Here is a 16,582-nt window from a genome sequence, read left to right as displayed (position 1 = left end):
ACGCCGTTTTCGGAGGAAGCATGCTGGGTATTTTCGTGTTTCTATAACCCACCGAACTCTGACATGGATTACAGGATCTTTTTCGTGCGCACTTGGTCTTGTGCTTGCGTGTACACACGGGGGTGTTCGGAAACCGAGGAGAGTCTGCACACAAAGTTGACTCTGAGAAATAAATCTCTCGCTGAACGTGGGGGACGAACTCACGCTGACAGCGGCCAGCTGGATACAAATCCAGCGCTCTACCGACTGAGCTATACATCCCCGCCCGGTCAGGCCTATATAAAACAGGGAGGGGAAACTTAGGTAGAGTGTGGGGGTGTGTCTTGATTAAAAGGGAGATTACACAATACAAGTATTCCCCAAACTCACCTCCACCACGAGCAGCTCATTCTTCTGCTGATGAAGTTTCTTGCCGTCCTTGAACTCATGGAACTTGGGGTCGGGGAAGACCTCAATCATACGATAGTCCTCGTAGCTCAGAGCGGTCAAGTTGCGCAAAGTTTGAACCCCATCCAGCTTGAAGCCGTAGGCCAGCGCCATAGACTTGCCGTCCTTCAGCAAATCTTCCGTGATGGGAACACTGGGGGTCAGGCACCACATGTGTTTGCCGTCCTCAGATTTCTCGCAGGCCTGTTGGCACAAAAAGAATAGGTGTGTCACATTAATAATAATACAGAATACTTCACTGCCCAGTGAAACTAAAAATTTGCCTCTATGTTGCAGTAAAACAATCAAAAAAGCTTAGACTCATTAACACTGAAACACAGAAAAACTAAGTCAAGGGGATAATCAAAATAAATGTTAAAAATAAATCCTGCAAGCAAGAAAGCTGGTGAGTAACAGTGTCACATAAATAATTATAAGTCTGAGGTAAAATTCACAGAGTTATTTCAGTTGGCATTTCAGATGTCTGGTTAAAATCACTACAATATCACTCTTATAGTACCAAAGTGCATAAATCACACAGATAGGGTTGCATCCTCAAACACAGACCTTTGATAATCTGTACGATTACCACAACAACAACAAGCTAGAACATAAAATAAATACAAATCAAAAAACGCCTCAAATCAAAACGGCAATATCACCACGAACACCAACAACAGAGCAGCATACTCACATTTTCATAGGGCTGTTTGTCGTACCAGAGAATCATACGTGGTGACTGGATAAAGTCAAGATTTCCTCCTATCACCTTGACCTTCAAACCACCACTGTAATTTGACGAAAATAACAATCAATGGTGATACTCACTGATATCCAACAAAATCTCATCAAACGATCAACTATGTGTTCATGCGTTTGTGTGTGCATGTGTGAACTGAATTGAATTGAACAGAAGTGAACTTTATTTTGCGAGGGTGACAGAATAAGCAATGCAAACATGCCTATTTTTTTCATCTGGAATGCACCCATTGACTCCGATTGAGGGGTAAATCAATAACAAGAAGAAATAGAAGCTAAGTTAACTACAGTACAAATGACATACTAATGGTGTGAATGATAAGCGAGTGTGTGTGAGGGCATGTGCATGTATGTTTGTGGATGTGATTAGACCCCCCCCAAAAAATAGTCTGTTTACGGTAACCCGACCGACCCTATTTTTTTCGTGCGACCCTAGACTTTTTTTTGGCATTTGGGAAAAAAAAAAATAAAATAAATAAATAACGTAAAAATATGGTTTTTTGGAAAAAAAAAAAAAAATCCCGACCTACCGACCCTATTTTTTGGCCTATGTTACCGTAAATAGACCTTTTTTTTTTTTTGGCCTTAATATAGATCTTTTTATCACCTCTTATTTCAGGCCTTAATTTTTCTGAGCATACGTATACATACTGGAGGGAAAGACAGTGCCAGCAAAGTATCAAACAACTTTTTTAGAAAGTAGTGATAATTCTGACATGGCACTGAGACCTGAGACCTTAATACTCTCAAAACACAATCTTCAAAGCTTCAAAATTTACCTCAGTATTGTGTCCTTGTGGTCAATGCCCTTTATGAAGGGGTTGGCGATGTAGGTGAAGGTCGCAGCGACGTGGCCAAGGACGTTCATGGAGTCAAAGGTCATGTTGATGACGTGAGGCATGCCCAGGGCCACAGTGCTGTTGGTGGTAATGCAGGTCAAGTTGTTCTCGTTCAGGCTGTAGTGACAGTAACATAACGATAATAGTTAAAATGATTATAGTGAATAATTACAGCGGAACCCCCTTTTACAACCTCCAAACATCTGAGGAAAATTAAGTCTTAAATAGGAGGGAGACATGCACTTCCATATATATCCATATCTATATACAGCTTGTATGTGTGTGTCTGTCTGTCTGTCTGTCACTTCGCGATGCACGGCCAAAGTTCTCGATGGATCTGCTTCAAATTTGGTGGGCATATTCAGGTAGACCCCGGACACAATCTGGTCGATGAAAATTTTCAACACGTGCTCTAAGCTCGGCGCGGTGAATCGATTTTGGTTTTTCTGTTGATCCATTCCCAGTAACTCTTCCTTATCTTCTCCAGTGTTTTGCGCGTTTATCTCCCTTCCTTCGTGTGGCGTCAATCACGTCAACACGTGCTCTAAGCCGGCGAACCGCCACGCTGCATACTCCGTCTCGCGATCCACCCGGCGAAGCGGGTAATCATCTAGTATATATATATATATATATATACACACAGACGCTCTGAAACACACACATACACGTGCACACACTGACACAAACACATAAATTTACACACACACACACACAAACTTCTGCACATCTTGCAGGAACACACACCCCTATCCCACATACAAAAAATCTTCACAATAATAATAATAATTATAATGGAACATTTATACAGTGCTTCCCCACATGCAGCTTGAACACACAAACATAAAATAAAACCAACCGGGTGATGTTAATGCAGGGCATATCACCAATCATGACGGTGATGGTAGTTCCGGCGTCAATATTGTTCCCCATGACAGTCAATCTAGTCCCCCCATCCTCAGGGCCTCTCCTGGGGGTGACACCAGTGATCTCGGGATCCTGTAATGCACAAAGTGTTATCTTCAGTACCGAGCACTTTCTTGTTGTTAAAGATACAGTCTAACTTGCCCTGAGACGACCTCCCTATAACAGTCTGGAGACCAGGTGTTGGTGTCTGGCATCTGCCTCGCCAGTCTGAGAAAAGTGTCTCTCTTTCTTATTGCGACGATCGATGCCCGCAGAATCCCTCCGTACGGTGGTGCTCTCTGAGACACCCCGTGCGCAGGCTGATAACAACTGCATGCCCACAAAGACCATCCCAAACAACCCCCAAACACTTTTTGTTGTGGTGCTCTTTGACAGATTGACAATTACGTATCGACCACTTTTGGTCTGTTCCTTAGAACTTGGTCATTACAGACAGGTTCAACAGTACCTTCCTTCCTGTGCAAACCATTACGTTATAAAGACAACAAGTACACAATATGACAATTACGGTCGTAATTATTGCATTTTGGCCCCGTCTCTTTCAGTGAGTCAATTTAACAGGTCAGTCAGTTTCCTTCTCCTCCAAGAAAAATGTAAGCACACTTTAATTTATCTTTCTGACCCCGTATCTCCATCATTGTACAGTCTAGCGAAATGAGCATTGCCCTGTAGCTGTGCATATAACTCACCACATAGAAGCTGCATGGACCTGTGGAGGCTCTACATTAGACCACTAGCTTCATAACAAGAGCTGCATGGACCTGTGGAGGCTCTACATAAGACCATCAGCTTCATAACCAGAGCTGCATGGACCCGTGGAGGCTCTACATAAGACCACCAGCTTCTTAACCAGAGCTGCATGGACCTGTGGAGGCTCTACATAAGGCCACCAGCTTCATAACCAGAGTTGTATAGACCTGTGGAGGCTCTACATAAGACCACCAGCTTCATAACCAGAGCTGCACGGACCTGTGGAGGCTCTACATAAGACCATCAGCTTCATAACCAGAGCTGCATGGACCTGTGGAGGCTCTACATAAGACCACCAGCTTCATAACCAGAGCTGCATGGACCTGTGGAGGCTCTACATAAGACCACCAGCTTCATAACCAGAGCTGCATGGACTCCAAGTGTAACCTAGGCGAACGACAAAAAGATAATACTCACCACATATCTGAAAGGCACTGTGGATTCTCCTGTAAAGTTGTCCACTTTAACTCGTACAGTAGAGGCAGAGGCGTATAGGACCTTTCCTGTCCGGCAAACAATCCTGCAACACAAATGTACCACATGAACAGAAAGGTGAAAAGTGAGGGCAGGAGAGGAGAAGAGAGGGGATTCGTTCTAATTGACAAATTAGCTTCTTTTTTTGTGTAAAATTCCAATGTGAAATACATGCCCATAGTTGGGAACAGATCAAAGAATGTTTTACCGAATTTTCAATGAATTCAATTGAACAATGGGGCCGCCAAATAGTGCTGCTTCAACTTGTTTTGTAAAAGTCTGATATTACTATCATTAGTCAGCCTCAAGGGTATTTACTAAATCACACACACACACACACAATCACCTCAATTCTCAGTCTACTGCAATACATTTAGTCAAAAAAGTAAAAGCAAAAAGAAAAGAACATTGAGTACCACACACACAAATTGAAATCTACATGACTGTTTGCACAGTAAACACACAAGCCCGTCGCGATATAACCTTCAATGGTTGAAAACGATGTTAAACACCAAATAAAGAAAGAAAGAAAGAAACACACAAGCACAAGAGAACATACAATGATACTAGCACACACACATTATACACATTAACTAGCGTAACCCCCCCCCCCTCCCTCCCATACAAACAAACACACACATCTTAAGATCTTGTATGAATACAACATACTTGCTGGGTGGGTCGATCTCCACTGCCTTGCATTGTGTCCCACCGACCAGCACCGTTGGCGGCTTTTGTTTGTTGCCCAGGTTCTTTCCTATCACCGTCAGGAGGGTGCCACCATCCTTGGGACCAGATTTGGGGTGGAACTGCAACAAATGGAAATACCTAGGGTTAAAACCTCTTGAACCCTGTACAGTTTGAAGATGTGATTAAAACATCTGAAACGTTGTACAATAATAATAAAACATACAGAAATGTGATTGAAACATCTCAAATGTTATAACATCATGACAATTTTAATAAAACATACAAAAGTGTGATTGAAACATCCCAAATGTTATAAAATCATGACAATTTTAATAAAACATACAGAAATGTGATCGAAACATGTCAAACATTGTACAAAATCATGAGAAAACATGGGCATTGAATGAAACTCAAAGACGAGAAAATGTCTGCAGGATCCGTACTAAGACAACAAAATATTACGGAGTAAATCCAACCAATATGATAATAAATGAAGCTTTCGAGAAGGTCTCTCAGAAAATCGCAAAAATCCTCCCGATCTTGAGACCCTCTAAAGTTCCTCAGAATCGTAAAACTCAGGGGTCCCGCGACCCTCTAAAGTTCCTCAGAATCGTAAAACTCAGGGGTCCCGCGACCCTCTAAAGTTCCTCAGAATCTTAAAACTCAGGGGTCCCGCGACCCTCTAAAGTTCCTCAGAATCGTAAAACTCAGGGGTCCCGCGACCCTCTAAAGTTCCTCAGAATCGTAAAACTCAGGGGTCCCGCGACCCTCTAAAGTTCCTCAGAATCTTAAAACTCAGGGGTCCCGCGACCCTCTAAAGATCCTCAGAATCTTAAAACTCAGGGGTCCCGCGACCCTGTAAAGTTCCTCAGAATCTTAAAACTCAGGGGTCCCGCGACCCTCTAAAGTTCCTCAGAATCGTAAAACTCTGGGGTCCCAAGTTCCTCAGAATCTTAAAACTCAGGGGTCCCGTGACCCTCCAAAGTTCCTCAGAATAGTAAAACTCAGGGGTCCCGCGACCCTCTAAAGTTCCTCAGAATCTTAAAACTCAGGGGTCCCGCGACCCTCTAAAGTTCCTCAGAATCGTAAAACGCAGGGGTCCCGCGACCCTCTAAGTAGAGCCCTGAATGACGATATCTTTACAGCTTGGTTCCAGCAAACCTACCGATTCAATGATGATGTTTTCACAGAGCTCGATGCCAGCAAACCTACCGATTCTATGATGATGTTTTTGCAGAGCTCGATCCCAGCAACCCTACCGATTCAATGATGATGTTTTCACAGAGCTTGATGCCAGCAAACCTACCGATTCAATGATGATGTTTTTGCAGAGCTCATGAGTGCATGCAAATCTACCGATTCTATGATGATGTTTTTGCAGAGCTCGATGCCAGCAACCCTACCGATTCAATGATGATGTTTTCACAGAGCTCGATGCCAGCAACCCTACCAATTCAATGAGGATGTTTACACAGAGCTCAATGCCAGCAACCCTACCGATTCAATGATGATGTTTTCACAGAGCTCGATGCCAGCAACCCTACCGATTCAATGATGTTTTCACAGAGCTCGATGCCAGCAACCCTACCAATTCAATGAGGATGTTTACACAGAGCTCAATGCCAGCAACCCTACCGATTCAATGATGATGTTTTCACAGAGCTCGATGCCAGCAACCCTACCGATTCAATGAGGATGTTTTCACAGAGCTTGATGCCAGCAAACATACAGATTCTTCTTCTTCTTCTTTTTCTTCGTTCATAGGCTGAAACTCCCATGTTCACTCATGTTTTTGCATGAGTTGGTTCATATGTGTATGACTGTTTTTACCCCGCTAGACAGGCAGCATATGCCAATTTCGGGGGATAAACCTACCGATTCAATGATGATGTTTTCACAGAGCTCGATGCCAGCAAACCTACCGATTCAATGATGATGTTTTCACAGAGCTCGATGCCAGCAAACCTACCGATTCAATGATGATGTTTTCACAGAGCTCGATGCCAGCAAACCTACCGATTCAATGATGATGTTTTTGCAGAGCTCGCGGCCGGCCTGCCAGGAGGCGGAACAAGACTCGCCGATGGTGCACTTGCTGCCGCCGCACCATCCACACTTGTATTTGTCTTCCATCGACAGGCATTCACCGCAGCTGCTCGCCATGCCAGAACATTTGTAGATCACCACTGAAATAATAATGATGATAATAATAATAATAATGATAATAATAATATTAATGATAATAATAATAATAGTGCATTTATTTTCAGTGGAACTCTTCTTTGGAGACCTCAAACAATTTGAGATAAAAATTAAAAAGGTCTAAAACAAAAAGAAAGAGACACAGTGAAAATATTGCTATGATTCAGCGTGGTTGATTCATTTATTCAATAAAGAAAATCGTGTGCGTTGCTTTAAACACACATAGAAATACCAGCAGATACCTGTATACTCTCTAACACCAGTATATTTTCATTGTATTACTATAAGGATAAAACTATAGACATGAAACTTACACTCAGAACTCAGAAATGGTTAAAGAGAGAGAAAAATAGAGAGAGGGGGAGGAAGGGGAGAGAGGGAGAGGGGGGAGGGGGAGGGAGGGGGAATGAGAAAGAGAGAGAGAGAGAGATAGATAGAGAGAGATCAAAAGAGAGAGAGAGAGAGAGAGAGGGAGAGAGAGAGAGAGAGAGACAGAGAGAAGAGAGAGAGAGAGAGGGAAAGAGAGAGAGAGGGAAAGAGAGAGAGAGAGAAAGAGAGAGATAGATAGAAAGAGATAGAGATAGAGAGAAAGGGGAGAGAGACAGATAGAGAGAGAGAGAGAGAGAGAGAGAAGAGAGAGAGACAGAGACAGAGAGAAGAGAGAGAGAGACAGAGAGACAGAGAGAAGAGAGAGGGGGAGAGAGAAACAGAGAGAGAGAGAGAGAGAGAGACGGAGAGAGAGAGAGAGAGAGAGAGAGACAGACAGAGAGAGAGAGAGAGTGAGAGAGACCGAGGGATATACATACTAAGAGAAGAAAAGAGAGAGAGAGAGAGAGAGAGAGAGAGAGAGAGAGAGAGAGAGAGAGAGAGAGAGAGAGAGAGAGAAGAGAGAGAGGGGGAGAGAGAAACAGAGATAGAGAGAGGAAATCATAAGATAATACTATATAATAGAGAGAGATTATTAACCTTGAACTCCTGTGGGGTTGTCGAGGGGATGGTCACCATCACCCCAGTAAATCTTGAACGGGACACTGTAGAGACTGATGTTGCTACGGTGGTAGTTAAACTGAAACACAGACATTTTAGTCTTAAATCAATAACTGTTCTAGAGACAGCACAAGATTTGCAGCAATTGATTCACAAAGTAAAACACAATTAATGTCACTGAATGGAGGGAATGAGAATGATGCAGCTATAGAACACACACACGCACAGGCACAGGCACACACACGCACACACACACACACACACACACACACACACACACACACTCACACACACACACACACACTTGTAAAACACAAGCATGATAACATCAGTCAATAAGGTGATGTTTTGCGTGTGGCTATCTCCAGAATGAGCCCAAGGGAATTGATTGCACGCAGTCCTGAAAGTGAAACATTTTGAGATTTATCCAACTCCAATTAAGGCTGGGATTCCATGTAGGTGGAGTTCCTGTAGGGAGATTAGGGAATCCCACAGGGTGGAGTTTTTCAATAAAACTTGCAAACCATACTCGAATTTCTAAGAAATATAAAAAAAGATCGAAAAACATCAAATTCTACCAATGTCGCTAAGCATCACATGACTTTCAGCGATATGAGCGAAACGCTACAAGAACTACACCCTGTGGTATTCCCTGTATACAGGGAATCCACCCACAGGAACTCCACCTACAGGAAATCCCACTCTTTTGGTCGACATAGACCCCATTAGTCTTAGTATAAGTGTGACTGTGAATTATTAAGGCACTTAAATTTAAGCTAGCTCACAACAGCTATAGGGTTAATTCAGGAGATATTTTGCCGCATATTTCTGTATTCAACTCACAGTGATGGACTTGCACTCCACTATGAACTTGTTTTCATCGATGGGGATGATTTTGGCTTCCACGGTTTTGCCTGAATCAATGTTGAATTCACAGCGCAACTTTTCCTTTTGGAAATCCTGCAACACACCAAAACAGGAATCATTCACATTGTCCATGAATACAATAGTACTGCATTAAACTAAAGTAATGAATACTAATTACCAATTCAGATACATTTCGCGGTCAAGATTTTCCGCGTACATCTTTCATTCAATTTCTTGATGCTCAATCGACTCAATGGCAGTGCAATGGTTGTCGACTCTGCTCCGCAAATTTATGGAGAGTTGCTTCCCTTGGACCGCTAAATGCAGACGGCAGCGTTTCATCTGGACTTTGCATGACTTGATTGGACAGACGACGTAACTATGGGATGAACTATATTGGAGAGAGAGAGAGAGAGAGAGAGAGAGAGAGAGAGAGAGAGAGAGAGAGAGAGGACTGACTGAGGAAAACTGAATGTCTATATCAATTATAAATCCACAAGAACCAGTCCTTCAGCCTTCCAGCGATCGGCAAAAGATACACAGAGAAAAAAGCTACTCGTGGCTTCTTCTGTGATGAGGTTTACGAACGTTACATTGAAGTATTTGTCTAGCAGTAGCATCAAACTGCTTCTCCCTTTTACTGAGTTTAGGTCAACTTTTCTGCTTACCGAACACCCACCCCCACCCCTCGTTTCTCTCTCAAAATTCTACCACCCGAAAGAATGCCTCATGTTAACGAAGCTAGCCTTTTCGGGTTGGAACTGACACCTCTGCTATTCGGTTCGTGTTGTTGTCTGTTCGTAGCTTCCCACGTGCTGTCTGCATTCTCGAGGTGTCATGGACTCAGAAAATGGCAAGCAAGGGTGTCTTCGAGAGGCAGAGTGCATGCGTGTATTTTGAGTGAAGGGAGAAGGTTGTTTCTATAACCTTGAAGAAAGCTCTGGGATCGAATTCTGGTATTTGACGGGTGTTTGCTTGTTGTTAGAATAAAGGTTTGTGCTGTGTGTGTTGTGTGTGTGTGTGTGTGTGTGTGTGTGTGTTATGTGTGTGTGTGTGTGTGTGTGTGTGCGCGCGCGTGTGTTCTGTGTGTGTGTGTGTGTGTGTGTGTGTGAATTTGTGTGTGTGTGTACCGAGACAGAGACAGAGAGACAGACACTGAGACAGACAAACAGAGACTGAGAGAGAGACAGAGGGAAACAGAGACAGACAGATATGGGAGAGAGAGAGACAGAGAGACAGACAGACAGACAGACAGACAGACAGACAGACAGACATTCATAATCACAGTGTGATGATCAAAACTACGGTTGACCAGACTGCGGGGGAGTTGCAAGACTGAATGGTCAAGCCTCAGTAACTGACCAGGGATGTTGTTTGGTGATGGAGTGGACCTTGAGCCGCTACAGACACAACATACAGACACAACATACAGACAAAATATAAGATGTAGGCTACAATAAGACTGACCTTCATAGCCACAGCATGCACATCAATGGTCCGTGCATTCCCGGCGGGGACCAGGATCTCAGGGTTAGCACCCAGGGCCAGCTCCATGCGCGGACAGTTCTCTGGACCTGGTGTGTTGGTGTGACCGGCCACCTGGAACACAAAATGACCGTCAGTATAGAATGTGTGTGCGTGTGTGTGGTTTTTTTTTGGTTTTTTTTTTTTTGGGGGGGGGGGGTACATTATGAATGGGTGTGTGTGTGTGTGTGCGTGTGTGTGTGTATGTATGTGTGTCTGTATGTGAGAGAGTGAGTGAGTGAGAGAGAGAGAGAGGGATTGTGTGTGTGTGTGTGTGTGTGTGTGTGTATGTGTGTGTGTGTGTGTGTGTGTGCGAGAGAGAGAGAGAGAGAGAGAGAGAGAGAGAGAGAGAGAGAAAGTGTGTGTTGTGTGTGTTATGTGTGTGTGTGCGCGTGTAGGTGTGTGTGTGTGTGTGTGTGAAAATTTGTTTGTGTGTGTGTGTGTGAGTGTGTGTGTGTGTGTGTGTGTGTGTGTGTGTGTGTGTGTGTGTGTGTGTGTGTGTGTGTGTTAGAGAGACAGCTAGTGCATGCTAACAAAAGCGCATAAGCATAACCAAACCAAACCACTGTCGAGATAACAAGCAAAGTTTCAAAGTACGCACACTGACACAAACAAGCTATAATTACGCTAAAACTTTCTTCTCGTGTCTAAGTAGAACACACAATCACCCAAAGAAGATTCTCTCTCAATTCCCTCAGACGAACTATTTGCATAATCAGGGTGTTTGCTGCATAGCTCATTTGCATAATCTACATGACCAGTGCCGATTCTCTGGCATTTGGTGTACGCTAAGTGCGGAGACAACAGTCTTTAACTGGCAACCGGCCCACACTTCCAGACAGTTTGCAGTCTACTTGAGAAACAAGGGGATGTAATTTTCATCTTGACGTGACAATAGGAGAGTTAAGGGACCTGCTCCAGATACATCCGGGGGCAGCTGTTTTATGCAAATAATACACAATCATTTACAGTGCAGCTGGGGGAATTGTACACAATTATTGGAAGATAAGAAAGAGAATGAATTTAGGTCAAAACTGTCTTGCAAAGCCTTCCCCCCACCACCCGGCCCAACCCACACTTCTCTTTCAGTGACAACTTCGAATACAAAATTGAAATCATTATGACAAAATGGTGACTTGCTTTGTCTCGAAAATCACCTTTACGACTAAAATACATAAACAATATAGTCTTGTTATCATTCCGTTTTAAATCGTCCCACAATATCGGCAGCAGCTAGTCTTCTGATCAAGCCTGATATCAACAAGGCGAAGTCTACTGCGCGAAGTGTGCTTCAGGAAGCTCCCTGCATAAAGCGTTGGCACTGAATTTTCGGTAAAGTACTTCGCGAAGTCAATTTCGGGCTCAATCAAGGACAGCCTTAAGACCGCAGTACATTTGCATCTCAGCTCATATCAATGATGATAAAGTAGAAGCAGGAATGCGGTGGAGATGGATCGGACATGTCTGGCGAAGACAACCGGACAATATCACCAGGACTGCCCTTCACTGGACACCAGAGGGAAAGCGGAAGAGAGGAAGACCCAAGAACACCTGGCGACGAACGGTTGAGGGAGAACTGAAGACCCTGAACCTAACGTGGGGTACCATCCAGAGACTGGCCCAGAACAGACAGGAGTGGAGGTCCTTTGTTGCTGCCATACATGCCAACCGGCATAATGGGCAGTAAGTAAGAAAGTAAGAAGCAGGAAGCATCATGCAACTCACGTTCTTGCCGGTGATGAGTTCATCCGTGCGACAGAACTCGTCGGCCTGGTGCGTACAGCGGTGGTTCTTGATACACCACGTGCAGGCAAACTCACTCTGCGTGCAGCTCGTGCATCTGAAAACATACGATCATACATGTACACGTCATTTGCGGCGCCAAGAAAAAAATTCATTTAAGGGAGAAACGAAGGCAGGAATTGGAAGAAGGAAGGAATTCGAAGGAAGGAAGGAAGGAAGGAAGGAAGGAAGGAAGGAAGGAAGGAAGGAAGGAAGGAAGGAAGGAAGGAAGGAAGGAAGGAAGGAAGGAAGGAAGGAGGGAAGGAATGAAAGGAGGGAAGGAATGAAAGCAAGGAAGGAAACATGGAAGGTAGTTTTGTTTCTTTCTATTTTTTTTATTTTCAGTTGTTGTTTGTTTTCGATTTTCAAACACAAATGTAGTCCAGACTTACTCTTTTGACAAAACGATCAGATGAGCCCCCAACAAAAGACAAGATGGACATAAAGAAGTATGTAAACATTGACATGGAACAAACATAATACACACCACTTTGGGAGGAGAGGGTGGAGGAATGGAAGTGATAGAACAACTTGCTATGTAAATGATCAACTAGTTAACTCTGCAAGACTGCATAATTATGTACTGAGATACAAATATGATGAACGCAGTTTCTGACGCTGTTAAATTAATTCAGCTGTCCCATGTCCAATTTTCTAGGCACCAGTAACCCACAGACAACCATGACTTAAAAATGCCCCCAGACTGTCTCTGAACACAAGCAATCAAGTCACACAAGGAAGACTTCAACCAAGACAAGCCTTCGCCCTCGTCAGGCCAATTTGGTCAACACTCGTCCACGCTTGACCGTACGCCTTGAAATAACCAGATGTCCGTTTCCCTCAATTGAACAAAACTAGGAAGCTGGGTGCTTGCTAGGCGAATCTTAGCCACCCTCGCCGCAAGCAGTCTTCCCCTCCTTTACTCGCCAAAAATCTAGTTCGGTGCTTGATAGACGAATCGTAGCCATCCTCGCCGCAAGCAGTCAAGTCAAGTCAAGTCAAGTTTTATTTTTTTTAAAAACCTAGGGTTACATGAATTAAAAAAAATATATTGCAATAAACACGACAAAAAAAGATATGTAATAATGAGACACAACACTTCTAATTAACCGAAAATAAATCAAGCTTTAATTCATAACTAAATAATTGCAATCATTCATTTTTTTACAGGAATGTATGTTTCTGTGTTTGTTTTTGTTTTAATAAAAAACGTGATCAAATAATCAGAACTCTTTCAAAATACTCTTAATAAAATATATCAAATTCAAGCCAAGCCGCGGTCATATCTCCCTCCCTGTACTCGCCGAAATCCTAGTAACTAAGAAACGACGGTCTGCCTTCAGCGCGGACAATACACGACTACCAAGTGGCCAGCGTGCCCGTTGCACTGGTCAACAAATTAGTCCTCAACACGGCCGGACAAGGGACTCAATTAGACTCAATCAGAACTCCGTGGCTGCGAGCCGTCGATGAAATTAAGGCGGAAGCGAAGGAACAGGGTTTCAATTTTGTTTGTTTGTTCGTTCATGGGCTGAAACTCCGACGGCTTTTACGTGTATGACCGTTTTTACCCCGCCATTTAGGCAGCCATACGCCGCTTTCGGAGGAAGCATGCTGGGTATTTTTTCGTGTTTCTATAACCCACCGAACTCTGACATGGATTACAGGATCTTTTTCGTGCGCACTTGGTCTTGTGCTTGCGTGTACACACGGGGGTGTTCGGACACCGAGGAGAGTCTGCACACAAAGTTGACTCTGAGAAATAAATCTCTCGCCGAACGTGGGGACGAACTCACGCTGACAGCGGCCAACTGGATACAAATCCAGCGCGCTACCGACTGAGCTACATCCCCGCCCAGGGTTTCAATTGTGTTCCACTTGCTGGATCGAGTGCAGCAGAAGACCTCATGGGACCGGTCACTTTTGGACACTCAGTGAGGCCAGTGACTTGCAGCTGACAGAAGGAGGACAAGTCGCGTAAGGCGAAATTACTACATTTAGCCATGCTGTGGAACTCACAGAATGAAACTGAACGCACTGCATTTTTTCACAGTGACCGTAGTCCGCCGCTCGCGCAAAACGCAGTGAAACTGACGAGACTGTTTAGCGCGGTGGTGGTTTCGCTGTGCTGCATAGCACGCTTTTCTGTACCTCTCTTTGTTTTAACTTTCTGAGCGTGTTTTTAATCCAAACATATCATATCTATATGTTTTTGAAATCAGGAACCGACAAGGAATAAGATGAAAGTGTTTTTAAATCGATTTTGGAAATTTGATTTTGATCATAAATTTTATATTTTTAATTTTGAGAGCTTGTTTTTAATCCGAATATAACATATTTATATGTTTTTGGAATCAGAAAATAATGAAGAATAAGATGAACGTAAATTTGGATCGTTTTATAAAAAATAAAAAAATAATTACAATTTTCAGATTTTTAATGACCAAAGTCATTAATTAATTTTTAAGCCACCAAGCTGAAATGCAATACCGAAGTCCGGCCTTTGTCGAAGATTGCTTGGCCAAAATTTCAATCAATTTGATTGCAAAAATGAGGGTGTGACAGTGCCGCATCAACTTTTACAAAAAGCCGGATATGACGTCATCAAAGACATTTATCGAAAAAAAAACTTCCGGGGATATCCTACCCAGTAACTCTCATGTCAAATTTCATAAAGATCGGTCCAGTAGTTTACTCTGAATCGCTCTACACACACACACGCACACACAGACACACATACACCACGACCCTCGTCTCGATTCCCCCCCTCTATGTTAAAACATTTAGTCAAAACTTGACTAAATGTAAAAAGTGCCAGAAGGTCCAGGGCTGCTGTGCACAAAGCGAAACTGGGTGCCACCCCATCGGGTGGGAACAATACAGCATATTGGTTATCTGATTGGTTAACATCTCAACAAATCTCAATGTTAACCAATCCGACCCCGCGGCTGCATTGGGTGGCACCTAGTTTTGCTTCGTGCATCTCAGCCCAGTCTTGTGGCTAAGATCAAAGTGCAGTGTGTTGATGCGGATCCGATCTGTCTGTTTAAAAAACCGCAAAATATCTTTAAAATATAAATTCAAAGTGCGTCATGCAACTGCAAACTTTTTTTCCTGAATTCCATTTACCCCCCCCCCCCCCCCCCGCCCCACACTTTCCCCTCCCTCCCTCCGATAACCCCCTCCCCCCATCCCCATCTGATTCCTCCGATAACCCCCTCCCCCCATCACCATCTGATTCCCACTGTCTTGTGAATATCAGAACGCTTCACTTCCATCCGTCAGACAAGATTTAAGACCCTGGTTCTATGTGAACTCGGCATGAACCGGAATGCTAAAAACGATCAAAAGAAATCTTGAAAGAAACGCCTCTCTACCTGACGCTAGACTTCCATGCAGACATTACCTGTGAATCACACAGATATGACGACTTGGAAATAAGCCTCAATCGAGTGAATAATTATCTCAACAGAGAACAAGAAATGTCATGCGTCGTGACATTTTAAAAATCTGTTTGATGGAAGAAGAAAGCAATGAAGAAAGAAGGAAAACAAGAAATAAGAAAAGAAAGAAGAGAAAAGACCGAAAGGAAAAAAAAATTGAAATAAGCATAAAGGACGAAAAGTAAGGATTCAGTGGAAATGTCAGAAAATCAAATGAAAATCAAAGCAAAAGAAGAAGCAAACAAAAATGTACATAAGAAAACAAAATTGCATACAAAAGAATATACATGTATCCACTAAGTATACATCTATATATTAATCCATTCAACAAAGCAACTTACTGTCAATCATACATGCAATCAAGCGTGCTAAACAACAGTTTATCAAATTTTCTAAACAAAAAGTCTAAAATCTTGACCTCCAAAACATCCCCTTTCAGAAAGCAAAACGGATTAAAAAAAACACCAGTAATTCGCAATTAGAGTCATAGAACCCAGCTGCCAGAAATGTGTCCTTGACATTTTTATAAACTGCTTTAATAAGTGCAAAACTAGAGAATAGATTAACATGAAGGAGTCAGTCTTGAGAGTTAATGGACATATCACACGAAAAACTCTACTCTGGAAGACACGAAAACGTTATCTTTCTTTCTTTATTTGGTGTTTAACGTCGTTTTCAACCACGAAGGTTATATCGCGACGGGGAAAGGGGGGAGATGGGATAGAGCCACTTGTCAATTGTTTCTTGTTCACAAAAGCACTAATCAAAAATTTGCTCCAGGGGCTTGCAACGTAGTACAATGTATTACCTTACTGGGAGAATGCAAGTTTCCAGTACAAAGGACTTAACATTTCTTACATACTGCTTGACTAAAATCTTTACAAACATTGACTATATTCTATACAAGAAACAAAA

At 43.0% G+C, this 16,582-nt stretch overlaps 1 protein-coding gene across 1 annotated transcript in view; it reads right to left on the bottom strand.

Moving 5' to 3' along the window:
- Positions 1-369: 369 nt before the first annotated feature.
- LOC138965637 (plexin-A4-like) overlaps positions 370-16,582 on the bottom strand; it is a gene marked incomplete at its 3' end in the record, with an annotated part of 127,500 nt that continues 111,287 nt past the window's right edge. The window contains 11 exon segments of the mRNA XM_070337811.1: positions 370-630; positions 1,121-1,214; positions 1,965-2,141; positions 2,881-3,020; positions 4,116-4,218; positions 4,842-4,981; positions 6,879-7,048; positions 8,031-8,130; positions 8,895-9,011; positions 10,386-10,517; positions 12,168-12,282. Coding sequence (XP_070193912.1) covers positions 370-630; positions 1,121-1,214; positions 1,965-2,141; positions 2,881-3,020; positions 4,116-4,218; positions 4,842-4,981; positions 6,879-7,048; positions 8,031-8,130; positions 8,895-9,011; positions 10,386-10,517; positions 12,168-12,282 — 1,549 coding nt within the window.

Source organism: Littorina saxatilis, linkage group LG4 (genome assembly GCF_037325665.1).
Source record: "Littorina saxatilis isolate snail1 linkage group LG4, US_GU_Lsax_2.0, whole genome shotgun sequence".
NCBI classification, from domain to species: domain Eukaryota; kingdom Metazoa; phylum Mollusca; class Gastropoda; order Littorinimorpha; family Littorinidae; genus Littorina; species Littorina saxatilis.
This window is presented reverse-complemented; position numbering and strand designations above follow the sequence as displayed.